This window comes from Ascidia mentula, chromosome 2 (assembly GCF_947561715.1).
Source record: "Ascidia mentula chromosome 2, kaAscMent1.1, whole genome shotgun sequence".
NCBI lineage: Eukaryota > Metazoa > Chordata > Ascidiacea > Phlebobranchia > Ascidiidae > Ascidia > Ascidia mentula.
In genome coordinates, this window is record NC_138567.1 from 7,123,380 (window position 1) to 7,150,751 (window position 27,372).

General features: G+C 42.1%; 1 protein-coding gene across 1 annotated transcript; it reads right to left on the minus strand.

The window, feature by feature from the left end:
• Positions 1–505: 505 nt before the first annotated feature.
• LOC145888449 (RAS guanyl-releasing protein 1-like) lies at positions 506–20,540 on the minus strand. The gene is made up of 18 exons (XM_082979197.1): positions 20,346–20,540; positions 18,433–18,967; positions 18,066–18,168; positions 16,140–16,196; positions 15,506–15,634; positions 13,780–13,939; positions 11,526–11,699; positions 10,037–10,153; positions 9,125–9,225; positions 8,787–8,895; positions 8,423–8,584; positions 7,783–7,890; positions 7,118–7,233; positions 6,637–6,784; positions 5,641–5,677; positions 2,981–3,154; positions 1,610–2,385; positions 506–1,191 (listed from the first exon to the last, which is right to left on the minus strand). Exons 1-18 carry the CDS (start codon positions 20,469–20,471, stop codon positions 1,057–1,059), a joined length of 3,267 nt encoding a protein of 1,088 aa, XP_082835323.1. The 5' UTR covers positions 20,472–20,540; the 3' UTR covers positions 506–1,056.
• Positions 20,541–27,372: the final 6,832 nt, after the last annotated feature.

The following is a 27,372-nucleotide window of genomic DNA, read 5'->3' on the forward strand; positions in this document are numbered from 1 at the left end:
AATCCTGCTGTGGTAAAAAAAGACATTCAGGATTTAAATCCCAGTGTGATCAAAAATATCTTTACTGAGCGATCATAAAAGTTTCAACTTTTTCAGTAAATGTACGAAATGTAAGTTTGCTATCAGTGGAACTCAAAGCAATTCAATCTGACAGAGCATGAACCTCTTTGGACTTCACGTTGAACAAAATTAATATATTTTATGTCACTGGCTAAGATTCGGCATCAGAGATCGGTTTCCACGAACCGCATCCTATTACATGTAGCCCAAGCCCACCAGAGCCGTCGTAGACAAACTAAAACGATTCAGCTAAATCAGGGTCCGCGCTTGAAAGAGGGCCCCGCAAATTACCACGCAAACCAAAAATGGTTAAATCGAGAGGTGTTTTTAAACGGGACACAGACCTTCATTCAATCAATTTCTCCGTTTTGTCATTCATCAAGATTTCTTCTAATGAATCCTCAAACTTAGCTTGCAACAATAACCCGATCCACACATTGACCTTAACTTTATTCGTATGGAAATGACTGCTTTTGAAACCGAAACACGAAACGGGGCACATACATACTGGCACTGATGAAAGCAGAGAAGAAGATTAAACAGGAAAACGACGGTGGTGCTGGTGGTGAGGTAAAGTGCGGAAAGTTCTCGTAGAAAGCGTCTACGCCTTCCACGTACATTGGTAAAAAGTCAATGTGCGTGCAACACACAAACCCAACAAACATACAAAATTTGTAGTGGGCGTCAATTAGTTTGATGGTGACTCTTTTAAACAGTGCAGTGAATTTGTGAAATTGAACATATTTTGTGACTTGATAGACAGTAAAAGATATTCTTCGGAATGCAGCAGCGGAATACCATTGCAAGGTGAAGCAACCCAAAACAAACCTTTGCATTTGGTGCAGAACACGTGGTGAAGAAGTTGGAAACAATGACATACCAATTGCCGGAACGTTTCCAGCCAAAAATCAAGAGAGACCAACCAGAATAAAAAATATATAAAAAACACAAATCGGTGAACTGTCATGAAGATTTTATTGACGAGCTTAGTTGTTGTTACGTGGCGGTTGAAGTTCCTGACACCGAAAGTTTCGTTTGCAGGCTAATTATCAATTGCTTGGCGCTGTTCAGTTCTTCACGCAGTTGCTCATTTTCTTTCCTCAAGCGTACGTTTTCCGCGGCGAGAGAAAGCTGAAAATAATATAGGGCTGATTAGGTATAGATCAAAGTAAACTTAATCACATGGGATTGTGCAATGCATTTTAGCATATTTATCGGTGGCTGTGCCATTTTATTTTGCATGTTTATGTTCATACGCAATAGTTTTTTTTTGTGCAAAATTGAAATTGAATTGAATGGAATGGAATTGAGTTCACCCAATAATCTAGAATACAGAACAAAGTTAAACAAATGATGAATTCCATCAAATAAACATAATTTTTCCAACCACTAAAAATGTAATGTGATATGTTATATGCCGCCCTATGCGCCACACATTATGGAACCATAGTATGGGGCCCTACAATCCAGACAGACTATTTTGAAAATTACTCCCAGTGCCAAGCCAGTCAATATAATTTAACGACCAGATTGTTTTCTCAGTACTTACGTTGTTATTGGTTTTCACCGCCTCAACGTCGCCGTTCTGGAGCGGAGAGATGGCGTTTTGTGGGTTGGAAGGGTAGGCAAACTGTGTTCCGCCAATTGTGGTGCCTTCGACTGACTGTGGGGTCACCGGCATCGATGGACTTGCCGACGCTCCAGTCACACAACTGCAGCCGCTCAAACCACTGTCCCTACGTTCGGCTGGGGTTCGGTCCAAATGAAGCTCGTTATGGCGATCGTTGGACGACATTCTCTTAGCTTCATTGCTGGCAGGAGAGGAAGATTCCTCGGCGTCGGATGGTCGCTCGTCGCTAAGTTCTTCTCCAGTGCTGTTTAACCGAATATTGCCTGTTTTTCCCGAGGCTTGCTTCACGACGGGAACTTTGCCGTAAAGGAACGAAGAAACCGGTGTCATGCCTTCGGCGTCGGCCTCCGGGATCGCATCGGGCGTCTGGGTGACCGCGTCGTTGACCAAGCGCTTCACTGAGGTGCGCTTCTTCGATATCATGAAGTTCTGCATTTTGCGCTGAAGCGACATGTTTGTGGAGAGAATTGGCGAGGAGCACTTGCGAACTGGCGGCGGCGTCTTCGAAGACATTCGCGAATGCTGTCTGTGCTCGCCCGGATCCAGGCGTACCCTGGTTGAATGAACATCGGCAGCGGCAAGGGAGGTTGAACGCTTCATGTGGGATTGCTTGTTTCCTGTGCTGCTTTTCGCGTCGTTCGGGTTTTCGAAAGCTTCGTCTTCTATTACAGCCGCGATTGTGTTGTTCACAAGATCTGATGACAGACACAATCTGAATTAGTTTCAAAACACCGTTGTTGTGAAAGTAAGAGTTTCATTTAAAGTACATTATATTGCGCACACTTGTGCATATGTGTTACGTGGCAGGGGAATTTTTGGGACAGTGGTGTTTTTCTACGGAAATTATGGTAGTTTTGGGAACAAATAACTCTCAATTTTACTGGGGACGAGATTGCGTTTCTAAAGAAACTATAAGCTGATCATTTAAGCGTTTAAGAGTTCGGGAATAGGGCCAGAAGGCCCGTGCGGACCTATTTGTGGTAAAGGCCTTAACCGTACAGCAAAAACTCAATGTAACGACGATACTAATCGTCCAGGGAAATTAGTGACACTTGGGAGATCGTATAGTTGCTAAAACGATTCTCTTTTAAACCAATGGCTTACATTGGGCACAAGTGTGCATTTTTTGAAAATCATAATCCAATACTTTATATTTATGTGATGATTACAGTGAAGTCCGCACGTACATGTAATACGTTATATTTATGTGATGATGCATCATCAGTATATTGTCAAAATAGCGATTTGCTTCCCTTAACATTTCTTGTCTACAACCAAAAGGTTACTCACCGCCGTTAGCTGACATATCAGATTCGGAAGAAACGGAAGACTTGTCGCGCTGTTTGTCACCTTTCTTGATCACTTGTGAGGATGTTGCCACACTACCGTTGCGCGAAGAGGCCTTTGGACGGCACTCTTGCACGATTCGTCCCTTGCAATGCTTATGACAGTTAATTCCACAATCTAAAAAAAAGTTGATCTTGTGAGTTATAGAATTATAGAGATTTATAGACAGTCTTAGTATGTTACATGGCTTGAATAGCTTGCTTCTGGTACCTGATACAGTAAAACCAGCATAAAGTTAAACATGGACTTCTTAGAGTCTGAATTCAGTTGAATTTAGGAACACAGGTTTATTTCCTACGTAACATAGGTGCCCGTTTTTTCGGTACTTTTAAAAATCGCAGTAATAGCACATCGCAGTACCCTTTCTTTCGACTAACAACCAAAAGTTTTCTCTCATAAATTTGTTAATATCAGGCAAAAGCAACAACACCGCGGACAACAGACGGTATACATGACAACGAGATATTCTCTACTTCCTGACATTTCGGCAATCAATATTCTATCAAGCACAAGCTCTCCCTACGCTGCTGTCTGAGCTCCATTCGTGACCACTGCCACAAGTCTCGTGCAGTGCCATGACTAACACAAGGCTATGGGATACAGTTCGTGTAGCGCTTTAAGGGTCTGGACGACTGCCATCTGCGTTTTAATGGAAAGATAACAAGAGCCTATTGCTTGTTTACCCGGCCCGTCTCAGTATATTAGGCGGAGCACGTGAAGTGCAGTCGGTGTTGCATGGGCTCATATAACAGGACAAAGACGATGTTATTGGAATTAGGGAGTAAACACGGAGGAAATATTAAAGCGAAATTAAAAATGTAATATGAAGCTGATGACGGTTTTTTCTCCTGAACAGAAACCCAAACAACTTCAGTCACTCGCGCTTGTTCCATAGAATATGGCGTTGTTTTGCCCTTCACACTTTCACGTTCTCTCCGACACTATTTCTCGAACTAACTAGTATTACGCCATTCCATGCCCAAACAATCCAAACACCATATAAGTTGTTACTGATCGTGTAAAATGGTCATAATACTTAAATATATGCTCAAATTCCGCAGTACAAAATTTAAAACAAAAATCTCTAAACTGAATTCACCAACAGCCACTGAAACCTCATCAGGTACTATACATTGTTTAACTCCAGGAAACTTACTTGTGTTTTGCAACAGAAATCGAAACCCTACAAAGCTAATGCCTGGAGCTTACTAACGTCCAACACTATACACGCTTAACACAACAAGGGCCTCATTTTGTCACATCCCAAAAAAAACTACAAAACCATCTTATTCAACAGCGTGGAAACTGACTGTATCTCACGACACATCAAAGCCAGGGCACCAAGACGGAAGCCGTTCTGTCGATTGGGTGAAAACGTGATATGCATTATCAGTATCGCCAACATAGAGCAACAACCCGACGTCACCGTACTGACGTGATCCTGTATGGAAGTGATCCGTTACCTGGATCTATCGCTCGTGTATCTGCCAAGGGATTTAGGCTTAGTAGCAAAGGATTATAGCTAATTATTCATGACCGTTGAATCCCGAAGCGGGACCGATCGCACAATGCTTGTTGCTGAGTCAATAGTATGACTTTATACGGAAAACATGTGCACATTTCAATTAGGTTGTCATCTGTTTTGAACCAAAAACAGATATGCGATAAAGCTTTGTAGTTTCGTTTTACCACGGTGCTCGGAAAAAACCTGATGAAACGACACTGCACAAGGGCAAAGGTAAATGCAATATTTCATGCACTCTCATTGGTTTAAAATACGTCACGACCTTGTTGGTAAAATGAAATACATACGCATGAAAACATAATTCATCCAGAAAATTTTTCTAAATAAAGCAAATCGAATTCAATACGAAAGCAAAATCTAAACGCAAAAGTATGGTAATTTCGATTGGTGTTAAAGATTTACATTCTGACATCTAGTCGTAGAAAATGAAACTGAAACCAAATTTCTCTAAGACATAGTAGTAACTTATCGTTCTTAAATAGAACACCGAAGTCTCCGTCTTGCTCGATCTAAATGGACTGAAAATAAACGCTGTTCTTACTCCGGGAATAAAACCTAATTGGGTCATATATACAACGCGGCCAACTTGCGAACAGTCTTGTGGCCAAGCCGTACGCACTAAACTATTCTCTCCCGTAAGCGCTAAAAAACGCATCCATATGTATGGACCAAAGCGACCCGACAAGCTCGTTACGCTGACAAAAAGAATTGCTTCGAGGTGCTTACGACTCTACACAAACATGCCAAAACGTATGGCCTTGGGCTATAGTGCGCTGATGCAACACTCTAAACGCAAATCACATGCGAAATAATAGGTCTGACTAAAGCGTTAATCCATGTAAAAATACAATTGCACGCGTTTGACGGACGGCGGTGACGCAAAGCGTTGTTACTGACGCAGATAGGAACCTTACAACGGTATCTAGGTTGAACTTTTACTAGGTTTGGTAGCTAGGTTGTATAACATCGTAATACTGTAGCATTCTCATTTGCTTAACTGAGAAATAGTAAGGAGTATAGAAGTGAAAATATGTTTGGTTGTTTACAGTGAGAAAAACGTATCAAGCAGGTTCCTCACCTTTGCATTTCCACCCTTGCTTCACCAGTCCCCAAAGCTACAAATAAAAGATGATCGTTATTAAACCATTTGATGTTAGAATCTGAAACATCAGTGTCAGAAAACTAACCCTAACATGCCTAAACACTATACAAGCTTGTAACAATTTTATTTGTGGATGTATAGGACAATTGAACAGGTTACTCATTGGGGGCCAAATAGGGGTCACACGCTGCCCATCCGCAATGCTGCACATTGCAGCACTGCAAGTTTCCCCTCGAGCAGACTTAATTGATCAAACATTTTTTTCGGCGATGTGCAATTTGACACCAAGTCTATTTTGGAAGCGTTGCTTTTTATGGAATGCCCAGTGTGGCAAGTATCACATTGGCAGCTCCTGTTATCGTTGTGGCATTTATTTTAATTGTTATCATGGACAATGGAACTTTAATACTACTACACGCACACACCTATTTGTTTGGAGTCCGTGTGTTTACATTTGCTATAATTGTGTATACCGGGTAATGTATAAGTTTAGCCAGTATACGCAAATGTATAAGAGACTTATATATTTATGGCTATAAGTTTATATATAGTCATCAAAGACAGTAGCGCTCTTATCATTAGAAGTACATGTGTAACACAATATCTCCAAAAACGTTTCGCAACGATAACATGTCATGCAGTTGAATGTTTAAAATTATAAAACGAAATTGCAATGTGCGGTCACGCATATCTTGAAACTAGTTTTGAACCTGGTAATGTTACATGACTGAGATATATAAACCCTCGTTGTTTTTTTGTGATACAAGTTTACCAGCAATGTAATTTCCAGACAATAAAATGCCAAGTTAATTGTGTTAAAGTACAACTGCTTTTTCTCGCATGCGTGTTTGCGACATGGGACAAATCACCAGATAGTTAAGAACGTGACCTATAGGCGCACGAATATCTTGGAAACTGGAACTAATTACCAGCATATGCGAACAATAACCCTGACTCATGACCAAAACCCACCAGTTTTTCGCACTCTTCGCAGAAGGTCGGGTGGAAGTAGCTCGTCTCGACGAAATCGTGCTTGAAACTTTGAGTAAACTCGTTACGGCGGGTGGAGCTGATCTTTAGGAAGTAATCGAGCATCTCAGCCATGCTGATACGACCGTCCCTGTTACACACAAGTAGGAAGTTTAATGCAAGGAGAAACGCTTGCCAATGAGTTTGCCCTGCATGCCACCTAAATGTCAACTACACCTAGGTATGGGTTCACGTGATTTATTGAGTGCTTGATTGGAGGCAACTCTACTTTGTCTTTGTATACGTAAGTATTGAGAAAAAGAATACGAGACGTTCTAGCAAAACATCTTTAAATGGCAAGGTCATCTTGTTGTGAATAACTCATGAGGTCCATTGTTTTCGTTGGTTGTTATTGGGACAAAAGAATTTCGTTTAATCCACTCTATATATAGGAGCTGGTCTATATTTAGGAGCTACAACTTACTGGTCCTTGTCTACCGTCGCGAATGAATCGAGGCCAGGGAAGTTTTGAATGAAGGATTCGAACTCGGCCTCAGAGATGAAACCGTCAGCGTTAAGATCGTACGCTTTGAAGACACTCTGTAACGTTAACATGGATAAGCTTTCGATATTCACAACGCCATACAAGAAACTCTATACGTTGCTTAAAACCTAACTAGAATTTGAACGAAATTTGAAATTACTTGTCACTGATGGGTCGCTATAGCGACGCGAGCGTCAGACCCACTACCGACGTAATGATTCGTGGGTTTATGCGAGTGAGTGGTGAGTGAACCGGTCTGCCTTTTGGTCGGAGCCAAAATTGCGACTGTCAGTACAGGGTGGACGCGTGGGGAGATATGGTCAAGAACAACACCATTGTCATCATTATTTGGAAGATGGCGTTGTCCTTTTCTTTTAACAGAGTGACTTTTACGTTTAATATAGACTTCTCTACACGGTTTTGGAAAAAATGTGCCCAATTTTCTCCGGCAATTTGATTAACGTCGATTAGTACTAATGTCAGTTTTTTGTGAGTCACCTAATCATTATTTTGGTTCCTAATTAATTGTGTATCAGCGGAAAAAACGGTTGTATTATTTTTAATTCGAGGGATCTAAGTGGAAGCGTCTACTAATGCACACTTACCTGCACCATGGCGTTGACGTGTTGCTTGATAGTCTCCCGGTCCAACTGACAAGTATATCTCGCGAATTCCGCAAATCCCATGTTCACAAATCGAGAAGGCGAGGTGCCCTGTTAACACATAAGCTTACATAAAATGCTTGAATCTGCTGTAAGAAGTCGGCACTAGCTTCGAGATAAGAGCTTATTTATGTTTTATACATGTTTGCTAGAGCCATAACCCTAGTGTAGCGTAGCATACGAATCGTCGAGTTAAATCCAGGTTAATTTCTGCCGAAAGGTCAAAACTATAGTATGTTTGATTGCAACAGCAACACAATATTTGATAGACCGTTTGGATGGCTTTGCTAAGGGTTGGTTTATTAGGTTACCATTAATATACATTGAAGAAATACTGGTCTTAGGCTTGGGAAAGAACATTTTTAACGTCTGTTATTTGGGTACAAATATGGTATTCGTTTACGTTGCCGGTATACAGACATATTGGCAATGCTAAGGGCTAATGAGTTCGGCTGGACCAAAGCAGACCATTTTAAGCACTAAACAGGCTCCATAATGCGGTCCAAATGCGCTGATTCTTGTACATTACGCACGATCGTATTAAGTTCCAATTTTTTAAAGCCAATATTTCCGGGTTGCTTACATTGCCCGAAGTACTGTGTTTGACGTCACGAGGCTCCCGAACCACCGAGAGCTGGTAGATTTCTTCCTCGCTGTAGTTAAGGTAGAGAGATACACGTAGGGTGTTGACGAGGTCGCGATTGACTTCGTATGGGAAAGCTGTTCGCTGCAAACCGGTGAGCTCCTATAATAATATAGGGATAATAATGTGGAATGTCGCCAATCTCGCCACTGACATCAACTTTAAGTTTTATTTTACAAACTTTTTTTAAAGGCCTATTACTTGCTATACCGTTTTTTTTAATTATTTTTTATCAATATGAAATACTTTGAAAGAAAGGTTTAATTGTGCATCCATGACCGTTTCATGTTACGATTTAACCCACCTGGAATATTGATCCAATCATCATCATTTTCCTCACGTTAATCAACTCGTCTCCTACTCTATCGGGGTAGGCGGCGTGCAAAGCTATGAGGTCCTTCATGAGGATTCCTCTGAAAGAACAACACCAAGTTTAAGATCTGCTGACAGTCGTTATTTCGTCAAATTAAACCATTCCAGTGGTTACAAACTTTACTAACTAAGTTGGTCTTTGCTACGTATACGTTACTACAAACTAATTTGGACAAAAAATTGGGCGAAGCTGATTGAATTTCCAATTATTGATTTTATTTCTACGGTGGAAGGCAAGGGTTGAGGGGAGTCAAGGTGTAATTAACTCACATTACTGGAATTTTAAACTCGTTGGTGATCTGTCCGTAGGCTCGCCTGTACGCGCAATAATTCGCCTTCGAGTCCAACAATTCCACCAGTTCGTCCAGAGTCTGTGAAAACAAACAGGCAACAACTGTTTAATCCATGTTCAATCTGTTTCAGCATGCGTTTTCCTTTTTTTCAAAACGTCACGATTATCGACCTTGATGCCTTGGGGCGCGAGCATACCTTCCACGAAATGCTTGTGCACTGACGTAACACAGAAGCAAATTTCAGAAACTCCACAACGTTGCCAAACAGGGAGCAGACGCCAACGGGACATGTGACAGTATCGGAAAATGTTCCGCTTTAAAATCGATAAACCCCATGGAAAAGCCCGTGCGTTCAAGGTTCAACTTTCCCGCAAACGCGCATGGCCCACGGCGCCATGACGTCACTGGATGGTGTAAATCAGCAGTGTTGCGTCGACACTTGTCAATAACACCGCCGTTACGTCACTAAGTGGAATAAATCCTTCCGCGCGAATTTTCAGTGATTGTTCCCAAGACCGCAGTGTATAAACATACAAGGCTTTTAGAAAACGTTCCACAAGGAAAATAAAAAGATCAATTTGGTGATTCAATGTGATTTCGCGGAAACGAAAAAGGAAAGGGGAAACGTATTACAAAATTATCACTCGTCAAAATAGCGCAGGGACTTTTTAAACATCTCTCAGCTAAATACAGACAGAATGTAATCTACGATCACTATTTATGGACGCATTCCGCGCCGTAATGTCAACGCGTCTCAAACAAAAATATCATATGTAAATATCGGCTTCATGTAAATACATGCCTTGACAGATAACAGAGAAAAATGAAATGATTACGAATAATACATTGCGCAGTAACGACTGTAGCAGTAAAACAAAAATGAAAATACCTTCAGGGTGTCCTTGGGTACGAATCCCATGGTCTTTTTCATGCGGGCGATGGCGGTGTGAGTGAGCGCCCCGACAATCGCCATGAGAGTGTTAAAGTTTCTCATCGTATGAAGTTTCTGCAAAGGCAAATGACAAGTAAGATCTCTATAAACACGAACCAAAGTGAGCATAACGGCAACACCAAGAGGCGTTCCAGAATGCAAATGCTTAGAGATAAGCCACGGCGGACCGCAGAGGCGAGCAGGTACATTTGCATATTGCACTGTTTCAGTTAGCCTCGCTGCATTTAAAAAAGCTGCAATAGATACTGCAACTGCCCCCATTGGGCTACGTGCTATCTTTGACTCAATAGGTATACCTATGGCCTGCGTAGGCGTGTTGGTGCTGCTAGAGGTGCCGCCCACTGCTTCAATACAGTTAGCTTCTATGCAGTAAGCCGAACATATTTATTTAAAGTCTTGCCGCAAACATTGGCTTGAATTGTAAGCACGCTTGGGTCAACCGACTTGGGTGATTTGAAAATACAAATTTTGTATGCAGATAAATGATCAAAAGGAACAGGAATAGATAAACACGCCCATAACCTCGTGTTCGAACCCTTTGGGATGCGATGTTTCGTGACAAAAATTCAATAAACATCTGCGCACGGGTATGTAAATAAACGTCCTTTCGTTTCACACGCACAAGTAGCTTTAATCACAAAAATTATTGCAAACCCTTGAAAGGGATGCGTTATTGCTTTGAGGTCTGGGTCCACCAACATACGTGAAAAAACAAACACAAATTTAGCCGCCACGTTTGCAATGACGAGTTCGCAAAAAGGTCTCCATGATTAGTTTTTGGCATTTCGTGTTGTTCGTGAGCAGCCAGATAACATAGTTGGCATCAAATCCGGTGCAATGTCTGTTCCGAGACTTCCCAGAACAATGTTGGTTAGCAAAGTGCAAATAAGGAATATACGTGACAGGTTCGTTCATGTCAACGTTTTGGCGACGAGTTAAAGCTAAAAAATGTTTTTGAGAAGACATGTAGAATACTGCAATGCTGAATATATGTTTTTTGCGCGCACAGGCTCCAGCCAAAACTGTGCGACAAATCTTTTCTTAGCGACCAGTCATACCCACAAGCATTTGCTTTAAAAAGGATCCCTCGAGATAGACTATGATTCACTTGAACACAAGGCGAATCTTACTCACAATGTGCCTATTTTAAACACTTTCGAACGAAACACTATTTTTTGTTTCGATAGCTTTGTTTGAGACTTGTTAAAACAATGTCCAAAATAGGCTCTCTTGGCAATAAGGTGTCTCCAAACTCTTCTGTAGTTTAGTGTTCCTAAACTAAGATGTGATAGATAACTGTTTTGATTTGGAATTACGTTCATGCATCTTTCAGCAATAACAACAAACGAACGTGGCCCACGAAAACCTAATATTCGCCCACTGAAAGTTCATAACATGCAGCACAGAAATTCAACATACTGCTTACCTTTGCTATCTCCACAAACTTCACAATCGCGACCGCTCGCTCCTGCGGTTTGACATGGTCAAGTACCATGCATTGCACCCAGTGTGTGATGTTGTTGAAAAGGAAAATTGCTCGCTCCAATTTCAGGTTGTCCTTGATCACTCCGTGCACCGCGTAGTTGTGAAAGTCGGACAGCTGCAAAAACATGTATTATGTGACGTGCTATATATAAAGTACGCTAGTTGCGGTAAGGGGTAGAGAGGTGCAACGCTGTTTACTGGGTTATTTTCGTGCTGCGGTGTTTTTCATGTGACGAGCCACATATATGGTGTATACAGTACCTGGCCACATGACACTACAAGCTCAACTCAAAGTTGCGACCTTTAAAGGACGCATTAAATTTGGCGTGAAAAACAAGGGGATTTCAGGGCGTTATGCGGGTTTTGCGACATGAATCAACCATACGCAGCTTCTCCGCGTTTTAAAAGGTGCTATTCCGTACGCCCCGGATAAGTTACAGCACGTGGAACTTGTTTATGATCCGTCAAGACGTTTCATAATAATGTAACCTTAGAAACAATTGACGTCAAGCAGTAAACCGAAAGCGATTTGACCCATTCCCTTTACAAAAACGATTGAAAAATAATAGTCGTGATCACAAGACATAATGGAGATCTTCTGAGGGAATATTCTGGTGAAGAACCAAAGAAAATTTCCCAGGGCTTTTGTGCGCACGATAGATCATTTCCGCTGAATCTGTTTGTGTTTGTCGGGCAACCGCCCTTGTCCACGGCATTTACATGACAACAAACAGTCTAAATTTGTGTCTAAATGAAGTGACAACTCAAACTAATAGCATCGGGCGCTGACTAATCTCCATTCAGGCATGTTGTTTTTAACTAATTTTACTGGGTTGTATTAAAACATTTCAACACAAGCTTACCCTATGATATCGTGTTGAAATTTATGGGTTAGTATTTATAACATTGCGTGCAACTCAAAAATCATTGGTTGTCAAGTTTGCGCCGCAACGCGTTACTGAAACTTTGTCACACAACCATTGTGTTTGTTGTTACTTTTGGGCATAACGTTAGCTCGATGACGTCACACCTCTGTCTGTTATTGAAGCGTGGTTTCGCGTGGTTGCTTTGTTTCGATTTTACAACCTCGGTGTTAAGGCACGAAAATTTCCAGCGACGTGGCTGGTGTTGTTTACCATTATGTGTGTGATTGTCTTTGACGCACCAGCTACACGCCAGCTCGTAAAAACCCATACCCAGCTGAAGATAAACCCAAACCCAAACCAAGCAATAACGCCCATTTCAAGCCTGCACCAAGCCTTGGCATATCGGATTAAACGAGATGCACATGTAGCGTTCGGCGTGAATATCAAACTCAAGGAAATATCGTTGCGAATTTTTCCAGAGCAAACCTCAATATTTAAATCGTTTCCTCTGGTATTTAAATGCCTTGTTATGAAGCGTTGGTTGGTGTCAACATGCAATGCACTGAGTGGGCGCAAGCTTTGCAATCGCGCGTTTGCAAAGGGGTGGAGGCAGCAGGTCAGAGGAAAAAACAGCCGTTTAGCGCGGGGCAGCAATGGGTCAACGTTAGTCACAATGCTCGTTCCATGCCCACAAAGTGGCACTTACCAAACATTCGCGGGAAAAAGTAAAATGCGATGAGCACGGGTAAACCGTACGTTGTGTTTTAGAAAGAAATATGTGACAAAAGTGGGCAACAACATGGGCTCCCCGATATAGAGTGCTTTTTATAGGGGGCTTTTTGCTTTAAGCACCACGTATGTGTGCTCCACATATAGGATGATGCAACGGACTGATGGTGAATGTAAGGTTTGTATTGATTCCTTGCCTATAACCTTTGAGATTCGCTGCGAGCGTTGACGCACATCTAAAATCGTCACGCCATGAGAGCTAATGGGCAAAGAAACAGAGGCCAAAAAGTGCACAGAGTTTAAATAATTAATGCTTGTTTGTCAGGCCTTCTGCGCTTTCCCGTTGTAAATAGCCACTGCCTGACGCGTGTTTTACGTAACGGATGAGATAAGCCAGTGGTTAAAATTTGGTTTATAAACAAAATCCGAGAATAAAGTGCGTTGTTACGACAACTCGTAAACATACAATATGCCTTAACGCAAGAACAAATTAGACAGATTATCACAATATTGTACCGAAATTAAATAGAGGTACAATGCTATTTTTTGCGCGATCATAGATAAATTAACAGCAAGTATAGCAGGAAAACAAAAGCTAACCGTGAGTCGACGGAAGCTCTTGTACTCAAGGTAGGAAATATGGATGGCAAGTTCCTCGGGTTCCAGGTGTGTAAAGACTAGTGAAACCTTCCTCCTTTTGCGATTAACCTGATTGGGTCGAATTGAAAGGTGCGCGTCCGACATCCACTTGTACGAACCTCTGTAAACAAAAACGAAAATTTGATTTAAACCCAGATTACGTTCAGTTAAATGACCTAATCGAATTTAAAGCGATCGGTGCCTTTCCCAAAGCATTAAATTTAACTGGAATTTTCTGGTAATCTCTATACCTGAAACTTTTCTGAAAACGCTTCATAGTGTCCCGACTTCCTTTCTGCTTGTTCGGCTATTACCACAACAACTAACAGTTAACACTAAGCGACTGTGCCTGTCACTGATTACCGCTTGCTGTGCAAAACACGAGATGCGTACTTGCTACTGTCCACACGTGTTGTGGTGCAAGGCTGTGCGCAATCGTCATTACAGTTAGCGCCGCTCCTGTGAGGAAAAAAGCAATGGACGCATTATCGCGTTGGATGCCAGCCGCCATCACGCGCAACACACAGTCTGCCAACTAATACCGCAGCCCAAACCCGTTGTCCGGGTTCTCACATTCCTAATACGGTTGATGTGATTGAAACCATATTTATACCATGGAAAAGTAGTTTTTATTTTATTTTTCGAAACCATTTGGATTGTGTGATGTGCTTTTTCACTTTCTACTTGATATAAGCTTGTGACACGTAAAATCGACGTCCAATAGAAACGAGTTTACAGTAAGTTGTCATCTAGTCGTGATGCACACCGGGCAGCAAAGTATAACAATTTCCAGGCCGCTTTCACAACTTTATCGCATTCCAAAGGGCCATCACATTTCTTTGGGTTTAGCATTCTGAACTTGTCAAGTGTTCAATCCAGACATAGCACACTACACCAATCTGGTACCCAGCTTGTGATAAATATGGAACCCATACGTGACAGTAAAGCCACTTGCATGCATTTGTCTGCCGAATAACTCACCAACGTAGCCTGTGTAACACTTCGCGCTCAAATGCCACCACGACATATAATAATGCAGAAAGCACCGCAGATAATGTCAACAACTCAACGTGGCAGTGTGAAAATAAACATGCCGTAAGACGAAATTCTAATTGTTGAATGCTTCGTAACATGAATGAGCTGAGCAGGATATTTGCTATATTTCGGGTGCAGCTGAATTTTTTTCACCGGCGCCAGTGGAGGAACGAGAAAGATTTTGAAGCCACTGGAATTCTTTATTTATAGACTCGCGATAAGACCACAAATAACCGGTCAATGTAATTCTTATGCCCACATTGGTTGAAAGCTATCATTTTCTTCGATTTACTCGCACTTCAAACACCAAGAATTTATAGATATATTACTCATTTCGGTGAAAACGTAGCGAAGTTGACCTTGCACTCAAAACGAAACATTCCTTTGAAGAGCTTCAGGAAATCGCTTTTCTGTTTGTAATTGCGACTTCTGTTAATACTATTCTCGCATTTCTCGTACAGAGATTTAAATATTTCCGTAAACGAACTTAAAATTTTTTTCACTTTCAATTTCTGGTGCAGGTAAAACGTCTACGACTCACACTCACCTACATCTTATCAAACAACATTATATAACAATACACTGTGCACTCCATCGAGGGTATATCTTACAAGGACGAATTCAAGACAATTATAACCCGTCAGTAACTTACTTATTTCTGAGATCGATGGTGGACGTTTCTACATCCGGGTCATCGGCTGACATTTCCTGCAGCTCTTGGAGAGCTCTTACAAGGTTGTGGTCAAGGTCAAACATGTGGGGAAACTCGTGCAACCAGTATCTATATAAAGCGAAAGCTGCGGTTTAAAGGCTTAACCAGGTGAAATCTACTGACATTAGGTATTGGACTTTTGCCGCTTCAAGAGCGTCACGATTTTACGAAGGACTTTGTTAGAATTCGCTACAATGACAAAAGATGCGAAACCTTCACATCCAAACGGTGATAACAACAATCGATACACAAACAAGAAACACACTTTTATTTGTAAAGGTATTTGTCTGTGTTATATTAGGTGCTGTATATAAACAACCAAACAAATACACTTAATTTTAGAACAAAAAGTGATTGATATATTTATTCACACAGTCTATCATTAGCCACGTTATGTACACACCAAGGTGAAACACATAGTTTTAAATAACGCGTCAGGGCTAGTCCCAAAAATAGCTAGACATCGTTGGCCTTGTTGTACGCGAAACCGTTACTTTTTTTAGATTGACTGCGGTCTATTTATGTGTTGTTCGTCTGGCTGAAAACACTCTTTCTTGTGTTGAGTTTTAATTACCTGATAGCAAAGAAGACGCTCTTTTTGGTTTCGTATGACGTGCTTTCCTCTTCATACGTAGAACAAAATCGAAAAAGTTAAGGAAAAATACAAACAGTAATATTGGAAAAGTATCAATAAAGGCATGTTTTTAATATCTACATTAAACTTGGTGGTATCATTGGCTCTAGTGATAAAACACCTATAAAACCTTATCGTTGAATACAAAACTTTACTCAGTAACTGGTACGCGAGTTTGAGAGTGTGCGGGCTTACAATCATAATACAGCCTTGAAAATATATCTAAAAATTGACAGACATGCGTTGTAAACTTGCGAACGGAAAGAAAGACCAGTGTTTCAATAGGCATCCACCGAAAAAGCCCTCCGGAAAACGAAAAGGACGTCGAAACGCTTTGACAATTACCGACTCAGAAACCCCTGGGCACCGCGCGCTAATGAAGGGAAACGGGAAAATCTAATCGTGGTTCCAATTTTCGCACACGAGCAGAATTCCCGACGATTAGAGAAACAAAAATTCCAGCCGTGTGTATTAGTCGCTATTGTCTGCGGGCGATTGCGTTGAGGTGAATGGAGCGCAACTAATGAACGCAATAATGGTCCTTTCACACCGCAAAATCGCCAGGAAATGAAAGGGATTTTATATACAGTATAAATCTCAATGTGCGCGACCAACAACGGACAGCCCATTATAGAAACAAGAAAAAATATGTTTGCCGGGTTGGTATTGAGTAACATGTTATACTGCATTTGTAAAGAACGAACAAAATCCCTCACCAACTTTTTAAACGGGGTGGACATCGCTACTGAATAATGTCAACATAAAAGACACCATGCCATTGAACTAATTCCATCCCATTCATTGTTGTTCTATTTAAGTTCGAATGCGGTAAACAACGGGGCAAAATGGTAAAGCCCTGAATAAAGCTATTAGGTGTAATTATGGACATTTCAGTTACGTCACTTCAAAGTTTACGCCACCACCCAGCAATTTTGCACATGCTGCGCGCGGGAAAATGTCGACAACAAGTCACCACAATGACCTGGTTGACACGTGAGATTCAACAACAACAACATGCAGCGGTAAGTGGCCAAACAAATACTGGTGCCGTTACCACCAATACGATGCATTGAAACTTAATCTGTAAACGCTGCTGGGTATTCCCTTGGTTTGTCATTGTTTTTAGATTGCCACAGACGTGCGCCTTTGACAGGTCTTGAAAGTCCCGTATTTCGATCGCTTTGTGGCGATGAGGGTTGCAAGCTTCTTGCAACAGCAGCTCGACTTTCAGTTCAGTTTCAGTTTCCTTCTCAACAAAGCAAACGCACTCGCACGACAAAATGCCACACAAGTTAAAAATGTGAAATATGCCCTGCAAGTTGCACGGGTTGCCTTCAACTTTAGAACGTTTGCAAACCTGTTCTCGTGCAATTCACAGGAATTCACAAGAAAGTCTCAAACCTCGGCGAAATCCGTGACTTGAATTTAGTTTTTTGGGTGATACCACACCAGTGATCGTCATCATCGCCAGATAAAACCGTCAATCGAAAGATGGTCGCATTACAAAACAGGTTTCTGAACGTGCCATACGTAAAAGCTTAATTTAGACTCAAACATATGCCATTTTGTCCAAGCAAACAAATGCGAACAACGAAACTGTCCTCAATTGTCATAGCCCGTCGATCCGGGTCGTCTATTAGTTATATGTAACCATTATATTGGGCAACTTTAATTTACCTAATACACACCGGGGTAAAATGTCTGTTTGGCCGCATGGATCAGGCAATTACTTGCAGGCAGCACTGCCTTGGTAAACGCAACGCTGCACCGAATGACAGTTAAAGAAAACACCGCGCCAAATTTGCGCCATTTCCTGTTATCAAACGTAATAACAAAAACACTAAGGCTGCATTTTAAAAAGGATATAATTGCGTGAATAGGACGATGAGCTGTTCTGACGTCATAAACCAGAGATGAGTGAGCAGAAGAACTCTGGGGAAATCCTCATTGCGGCAATTTCCTTCGGTGTCTGTGGGTTAAAACGTTTATTTTTGGAACTCTAAAGAAAACATCGTATATAGTACGAAGGAATGGCAGTCGAATTAAGTAAGGTTGAAAAATGTACGTCACATTATGACGTCGTATGTGCTGGGTTGATAGCTTCACAAAACTGGAAACTGTTCAACACGCAAGGCTTACTATCATCCAAAACACATACACACAGCAGTGCAAACCAACGAGTCCCGGTATCTTCACAGACGCTCTTTTCGAACGAGTGGCACAAGACACTCACCGAAACACTCTGCGCATCGTCGCACAAGAGACTCGACGCTGGCTGGATGGTTATCCTCGTTGTGTGTGTTGCCATTCTCCGTTGGCACTTCCCCATTGGTCAAGCGGTGTGCACTTCCGTTCAATGAATGCCTGCTGGAAACCGGGGTCGGCTGGGACTCCCGCAAACGTCGGTAGTTTGCGACTTGCTGATGGGACATACCTGTGGTAGAGCGGCGCTGGGGAATGTAGTTCTGCTTTCCGATCGTGCTGCGCCGCCTCAAGATGCTCAAAACCGTGTCTTTAAATCGCTGTTTTCCACCCTTCCCGTTTCCAGACGAAACCGAAAAGGAATGACTGTGACTAGATCGCGCGGATGACTCGGATTCACTGCGTATGCGGGTTTGACGTATAGTGGGAAGCTGTTCCAATGATCCGTCCAGCGAAGTGCGAGGGTATGAACGGCGGTGGGCTCGTTTTACCGCCTCTGTGTGGTCCGAGTTCCTTCGCGCTGTTATTATCGATGCGCGTTGAATGGGTGGAGATCCAGGGTAATTCTACGTTGGAGTATAAAAAACATGGTTACCAATTGTTTACAAAGTTACATTTGGAGCAAACGAACGTCGAGAAAAAAAAATTACAACTGTTGTATGTAGAATCTGTCTACGCATATGTTTAACCAATGCCTCTGTCACATTTGAATAGTGAGGCTATAAAATATAATAGATGCCTTGTCAGCATTTAATAGTTTGGCGCAAGATAGGACGATGGAACGAAGAAATTACTTCCGTCTTTTTGTAACAGAAAAGACCCTGAGACAAAACTCATAAAACATATACCATGTAACAACGCGTTAATACGTGACGATGGTTGCAGCAAGTGGCCAATAGCTGCGCTCATTCTAGGCACGTGACGCCCGACTAGGAATCGATGGCTGTATATCGCGCTAATATTTAACAGGACCCTCTTAACCCAAGGGCTGTAAACACTAATCGTTTCTATTGTATACGAACACGACACTTGAGACCATGTATTCTAAGGTTAATATGTACTGACACAGGTTCGTCCAATATGTCTAAATCGACATTGTTTTTTACCTTGCACGTCGTTAATACATGCTCCAAAACGTTATTTGCGCAATATTCTTACAGTCGTCAGGGGATAAAACCCTGTTTGCTTCAGGGTTTCTGCAACAAACCCGCTAATAAGGTAACGCAAAGACTGCATGCTATAGCAGGTCGTTTCCTCTTCGGCGGAAAATACCATAGTTGGAGCCAATTAACCTGATTACTGCATCGCAATTCTCCTGTTTCTGCTCAGCGGTACGTTATGCGCAAATGTATGTAGTATAGTAGGTGTTAGGATTGGTAGGAAATCAATTTCCCTTTTGTTTCACCAACTAAAACCTAATATGTAAGTAATTGTAAGCAGAAGTGTGGTTTAAGTTTAATGACAACAATGTGTTACATTTATAATTTCTGTTCAACATTGCGACATAACAATTATATATCCGCTATTACAACATCAACCAGAATAAATAAACAAAGAAAATCATCCCTTCATACAGAGGAATATCCATATTATAGACTGTTTCGCATCGCACAATCTTACCACCAATCAATTTATGCAGTTTTTTCAGAGGAAAAGTCCAGAGGCCCATTCTGTTCTACCCAGGGTTCCACATACGAGTTCAGAGGACCCATGAATGCGAGAAGGGGATCCATAAATATTTAAAGGGAGCTTACGATTACCATTGTTTGCCTTGAAATTGTAGGATTTCAGGATTTCAAATTCAAATCGTTATCAACCCCAATTAAGAGCACTTGACCTGAATTTAGTAAAACTCACCGCACAACACAAAAAAATCAATATCAATCGGGAAGCTGTTACACAATTTCTTTTAGAAAGACCGAAAGAGGATAAACAGAAACTTACTTTCGCCGAATGGTTTTTGATGATAGAGGAACTGCACACCCTTGAAGTGCTGCGACGATATATCGGCTCATTTTCGCTAGTGTCCACGCGGGTTTGCGCGAGGTATTGCGTTAGGTTGTACGGCATTTCAACACTTTCACGCACAGTCTTATCCTTTCATACAGTATGGTTACATGGGCAATACAAAATCTACACCTATCATCTGCATTTAAACAAGGAAGTAATGGCCATCAGAAACACGTTTGCAAACTGAACGCTGATGCGGCACAAAAACAGCGGCGTTTATGTCGTGCAACAGGCCTGGTAAGGATTAATAGCGCACAAGCAGTAACCAGGCCCATCCGGCAGGACGAGTCTTTTTCTCGATACTGCATTCCAAGAATCCACTGAACTCAAAATCCTGGCCAGGTAGCGGAAAACGGCTGTGCCTGTTTAGAAGTGCTTCGTGTCGAAATGCGGCTGACGCAAATATCATAACACAGAGCAACAAACATTGCACTGCAATGCACTGCACTGGCACAGGCGCTGGCGTTCTTTCGCCTACACATACTCTAATCGAAAATACATTGCGCAAAACAGGTTGCAAGCTTTCAAGACAGTATCGCAATGAGCAAAAAAGAACAGGTAGCGCGTGTGCACGCTAGTTGTATTGATAACACCGTGACCTGCTCACGAATGGGGACGCGCGCCTAACATCTGTCGTTGGTCGGTCCTTCTTTCATTCACCTCGGTCTGACATCTCTGTATCGGCTGTACTTCCTGCCACTGGCGGCATTTGGTTCGGCGTTCAGGTCAGTTTTTCAGTTTAAAACTGGCTTACTCGCCGAGATCTGATACGCGGATTCGTGGCTCGAAATGCTGGTGACCTGAACTCTACACCACATTCTAAACATAAATTTCACGTTAAAATTCTCACATTGCACGATACGAAATCCTGAACTATTGGCATTGCTGGAATGGGGGAGTTATTAAAATATCCTTTACTGCAGCGATGACCTCTTAGTCGCATAAGGTGTCACCAAACTTTACTTTACGACGTTTCCTGGTCCTGTCAAGTGTGTTTAGCTGTTGCTTTGACTGCGAGTTTGAAGAACTCCTGTTACGACTGCTGAGAAACCAGCTGAAAGAGGGGGAACTGCAACAACCTGCCATTGTCTGTCGTGGTTCTTGCGACTGTGTTTCTAGCTATCCGTGAGGCCCGTGACTGGCAGTGCAACACCGTGGCGCAGAAGTCAGAAAACAACACGCAAAAAGCACCTACGCCCACACCACAGCGCCTCAGGAAGCGAATGGTATATGGCCACACCACCATCACAGCGCAGCTCTTTGCCCTACGACCTGTTGCAAGTATTAGGTCTTATTGCACTTAAAAAGTCTGTGGCCTGATTAAACGGCTTATTATATCGTTTCGATTCAAACCGTAAACCCTGCAGCACGGCCTAACTTCATAGCAAATTGCTTCGGGCGCAAACGACCAAGTCAATAGCTGCGTGACAGAAAGATGCGCATGCGAAACTGCCAATCAACACATTAGTGAGCCTGTTGTTGGGCTTTTCGCAGCGACAGCGCTCGTCGCGTGCCGATGAGTAACTGTTTTGCGACCATGTCATACAAGCACTGAGCTACCAAACAGTGACCAACTGCTCTACAGCACTCGGACTGACAATTGCGCGTTATGCCCCGTGCCGTAGAGCAGTTTCACAAGCGTTGCTACGTTGGTAAACAAGCGAACGCGACGACAGGCGGCAGAATTCGGTTACTAATAATAGCAGCTCGCGTCCGCACATTGTAGCGTATGATACTGAAACTATAAGATGAAAAACTAAGCGGTTCATTGCCCGGCACAGTAAGTGTTTAAAGTGGGGGAGAGATTTCTATGTTACATAGGCTTATATGTGGATCAAGTTTGGAAAAAAACTTTGTGACCCGGTGTAAAGGTATCTTCCGTTTACCTGGCCTCTATACGGTCAATGTAACTTTATAGTAATTTTTACATTTGCTGTTGCGGCATAAATTGAATTGATAACTTACATTAGGTGATAAAATGCTCCCACGTTATCACTACAACCGACAAATACAAAATATTTCAGTTGAAGTGAATTTCCTTCTCCCGTTCCAGCAAATAACTACACACCAAAACGGCGATTGTTCCTAACTTGCATTTCAAATACGAACAAATCACAGTTTTCTGGTTGCTTAGATACGTGGAACACTTATGTCGTGGTTTTCCTGCACCAAACTCCGTGCCCCCCTAACTTGACATAGCACCCAGCGTATCTGCAACTAAACTCGAATGCAAAGTCGATCACACCGTACCTGGTAAATCGCAACATGTTTCATCTCATATGATTATACAGCCCTTGTTATAAACGCACGGTACACATGGAGAAAACCGTGCCAACATCGCGTCAGCGACGTCTGTCGGTGAAGGGTTCAAAAACAAACGAAAACATGCCTGTGCGTTGAACGCCACCGCGGATCAATTTGTTATCAGTTACGACATCGTCAACGTCAAACAACGTATTCTGGTGACGAAGGGTCTTGTTGAGAATAAGCTAACAGGAACATACGTAGCTACCCCTTCAGATTTCAATAATTCATACAGCGCGGCTGCCAGTTGAGTTCGTTTGCGTGGTGTTACCACAAAAGGGACGCACGTTCCCTTCGTTACAACGTTTAGATGCCTTGAGGTCAAATGGGTTTGCTCGTGCGGGCACCTCCATTTCCTTTTGTACAACATTCGTGATGTACGCCTTCAACTGAAATCTCTTATTGCTGATACAGTATTTTTTATTTTGCAAGCCATTACGCCCCGCACACTGACGTCAGTGGCTATCAACGGCATTATAAATCAAAACCCTTGACTTTATTTAAATGCGATCCGCAGTAGACGTACCAGACCCATTATACGGCCATACTATAAAGTGAGGGTTCGTGCGCAAAGACATTTACCGGGATAGGGACGTGTGTGCGTGTGTACGCAATAGTTGTTAGTCATCGCACTTCCACTGGTCAGACCGTCCATCGAGTGTGATGTGTGTCGAAGGGTGCGTTTAACGGGCTTCCGGTTCACGAATTCCCGTATGTTCAATTAGATAGCAGAGAAATGGGAATTTCCGCTACGCTCGCGTACTGGGACCTGCTAGTATTTTACCACGTGACGGCAAAGGTCAGAACAAAGGTAAGGGACGGAATACAGTCCACAAGAACTGGCACAGGAAATATTATTATTACGTCATATTGACGTAACACATTGCTTTGCCCTGTCATTGTGACGTTGGTGACGTCGAGTTCAGGCAAGTTTTCATGGCGGAAGGTGGTAAGGGAAGTGTTAGGAACAAGGGTTCATAGTATGCGGTGACACGCCTGCCTATATCAAGGGCCATTTTTCATGTTTAGTCGGGCGATTTGATTTACATCGGAAGAACCTGGCGGAAAAACGAACACAGTAGGCACCACATTACACTGCAATCGTGCCGTCATTTAAACTTTGCGTAACTTTCAACGATTTCAATTTGAAACGTTTCTTTATACGCTCGGTCAAGCTGTTTCTGCTAGTTGGCCTTTCACATGCCCTTATACAGACCGAAATAGTCCGCTCTCATTTTTCTAGGAGTTGGGTGGCATTAACATCTCCTGCATTCACATTTCGCTGGAACGCCGCTTAGCATATTCTCGGAAAAACCCGCAAAATAGAAGAAATCCACAGACCTTTGGCGTAGGTCTTGGCATTAGCAGCGCACCGACCATTGCAGTTATTTGCGTCCCAATTTGCATATTTGTGGTGACGTAATTTTTACTACGACGGAATTAGTATCCGAACCTTCTTGGTCAAAGGTTTTTTAGCATAGAGAGGTAAACAGTAATGTTGCTTTTATTTCTACGTCAGAAACTTTGCAAGAGTAATTTTTTGGTTTGGTCGATTGTTTTCGCCGCACTGGGATTCACACCCAGCTAATGCTTAACGAGAAAGAATCACGATCAAGTATTCTCCTTGATATATAGGTCGAGTGTCTTGAACGACGTTGCAAATCACCTGACCTTTGTGACCGAACTGAAGAGTTCGATACAGAATTCACAAAGACAACAGCGACACCGCGCGTGCTCGCAAGATTGCGCAAGGCAATCACTTGACGTCTCCAGAGACACAACGGCACGAGGGCAAATCCTGAGTAGTTATTGCAAAGAATGGAGTTACTTGAAAATGTGTAACCAACTGAAAATTATACAAACGTTAGTCGAGGTTACTGAACGTAAGACAACTTAACATTTGTCCAGGTTTGGAAAGGCATTACTGGAAAGTGGTGAGTCAAAAAGAAAGTTTGTGTTGTGGGATCTAGACAGTCGATCACATGAATCAGTCCCTTAGGTTTATTGTATTTTTTATTAGGAAAAAGTGGTATTAGCTGCCAGATGCACCATACCAACAGAAAACAAATGAATGATTGTGAAATATATAGAACATATCAAACCTATATATGTGCGCCCGTCGGACGTATTTTTAATACCAACGGTTGATATAGAGGAACGCACAGATTATGCGCCACAGTAATTGTACCAATAGAAATTGCTCTTAAGGCATAACAATGTACTACCGTCTTGCCTGATTTTGAAGTATTACCGATAGTTACAGGGGCATTTAATGGCAAACGAACGGTAAACAATTGAGAACACTTCACAGCGAAAGTCGTAAACTGACTTACTTGAAAACTTGTTTCGTGGAAAGGTTTTGAGGAGTTGCCAAGTGCTCGTAAATCCTTTGAAATCCGTTCTTGCCAGACGTCTTGATGACTGAACCAAATTTACAACATTGTGCGGTCAGTTACGTAAAGTGCGCTACTCCATTTACCAAAACGGTTTCCTGCAAAGTAAGATAAATATTTGTGTCTCTCGGTCGGACAAGAAGTGATCAGATCAGGCCGTGCAATAAACATGTTTTGATTGACAGGTAAAATTTTTGATTGACAGGTAAAAAACGACAAAAGAGTCGCTTTAGCGTCACAGTAATTAGGTACAACCTTGACGATATAAAACCTTGCTAGACGACAAACTCTTTCCAAACTGCGATTATTACGTTTTACAATTCGGCGTGTTGCATTCCAAATTTACCACGTCTAAATCAAATAGCCAACTTTGAAATGTGCCCTTTTCTCAGAAAAAAATACGGAATTAGGGCAATTACATCACATACATCTAACAAAAAAGCTGTTAAAATTTCTTCATTGCGAAGTCAACGCAAAGGTTTCAATAACACCAAATTAACATACTTCTGTGACATATGATATAGTATTGCCATCTACGACGCAACTGTTTCGTGGAACAACAGTATATTTATACACCACACAAACGTTGCTTATTTTCCCAAAGGCGTTTTCAGTATATATTCACTCCTGCTTCATTTAGCCTTGTGGCCTATTTTAACGCACGTATAAAGTTCATTGACACGACGTCGTTACAAGACACCCGCGTTGCCCTGATAATTATCCTACGCTTGCTATATTTGACTTGACTTTTACCACATATAGCAACATGAACATGTACAGCGATAAGCGGATATACTTTTACCAGTGACAGTTACGCACATGTCACAAAGGCAATTGTCAAACAGCTTCCGTTGCGTCTGTGTTGTGCTCAACGTAATTCTGTAATCTTTGTAAAACATCGATGGAAACTGTGAACAAGGTGCGTAACACTGTCTCGACCTATTTTCCTTGCGTTTTGTGTACATTGCTGTGTAAACATCGTTTATTGTTTCCGGATATCTTGGTTAACTCGCCTTCGGTGCAGATTTGAAGTCGATGTGGTTGCCATTACTGAGAAAAAACAATCCCAAATCTAAAATCTCTTCTCAAATAGTAAGTGACTGCATTTACTTTCACTTTTTTAACAGCCTTAAATCGTGCGACGTCGTTCGTCGACTGCATCTGTTTTCCTTCAGGCGATCGCCGCAGTACATCATAATCGGAATGGCTTTGTGGTAGGCACGTCAAGCGCTTCCGCAAGGCATAAAATACCCAGTAGTGTACGTCAATAAGCGAAATCAAATTCCTGTGCTGTCCTATACATTTTCGACGATAAAATATGTTGGTGAAGCAAGCAGACCTGTATATAAACCATGTCAATGATTTCTGGGTAACATTTTTCCTTTCGGAAATGCGTGAATTCTGTTCCTTAACCCTATCTATTTGTACCGCTAAGTCAACAGCTGTTTCACAAATAACTAACATAACGACTGAAACTTTCGAAGTACAAAAATAACCGAACTATAACCACCGAAAAGAGGCGAATTCTTTGCCGGGAGAGCGTCATAAACCACCCTTACGCAATAAAGGTTGCATGCACGACTTGGCTTGAGCGTTTGTGTTTCTGAAATCGAGCGCGAATTACGAAGGATAAGCTACTTATCTGTAACGAGACCCTCGTTAGAATGGCTGCTCAATTGCCTGGATCTGTACACGAGTATGTGTTAAGTACTGTCGGTTCATTGGCACTACACCTCTTTTCAATCTACTACACGCCATAACCACTGTGTTAACAGCAGGGCATTGTACACTTTCTGTTATCTTCAGAATATATTTTGGTTATTTTCAGCCAAAGCAACAACCTTAGCTATTACTTAGTGCTACGGTATATCTATAGTTGCTTCCAACTTTCCATCGCGTGTTCTTTCTAATCTGTGGAAATTCCTAGTCTTCCCGTGTCTAAATTTACCGCCGACGTACTTACCCACACACATGGGTTTTCACTGCTCCCTACACCACCGCAGCCGCGACTAAAGAACCCCCGAACCAATATGCGAATCTTGCTTTAAACTCTGCTGCTTAGTAAACAGCGAACACCTCAACAAGGAAACTGTCTACTTGCATGATGTACGACACATATTTACGTAGTTAGGCCGCTACGTCGGTGATCGCAATGCAAGACAGGGTTAAACGAACTCTACACCGCATCCCTAACCGTAGACATCAACACAGTAGGCTATGCAAACTGGATTTCAACCTCAGCTTCGGCTTTTCTGTTGTAAATA

What these genes read in the sequence shown, in the direction of transcription:
- LOC145888449 (XM_082979197.1), bottom strand. Translation starts at nt 20,471, where the DNA reads ATGCCGTACAACCTAACGCAATACCTCGCGCAAACCCGCGTGGACACT. An exon ending in TACCCAAGGACACCCTGAAG is followed by an intron (nt 9,226 to 10,036) that starts GTATTTTCATTT and finishes TTGTTTTCACAG; the next exon opens with ACTCTGGACGAACTGGTGGA. An exon ending in ACGTCAACGCCATGGTGCAG is followed by an intron (nt 7,234 to 7,782) that starts GTAAGTGTGCAT and finishes TTAACGTTACAG; the next exon opens with AGTGTCTTCAAAGCGTACGA.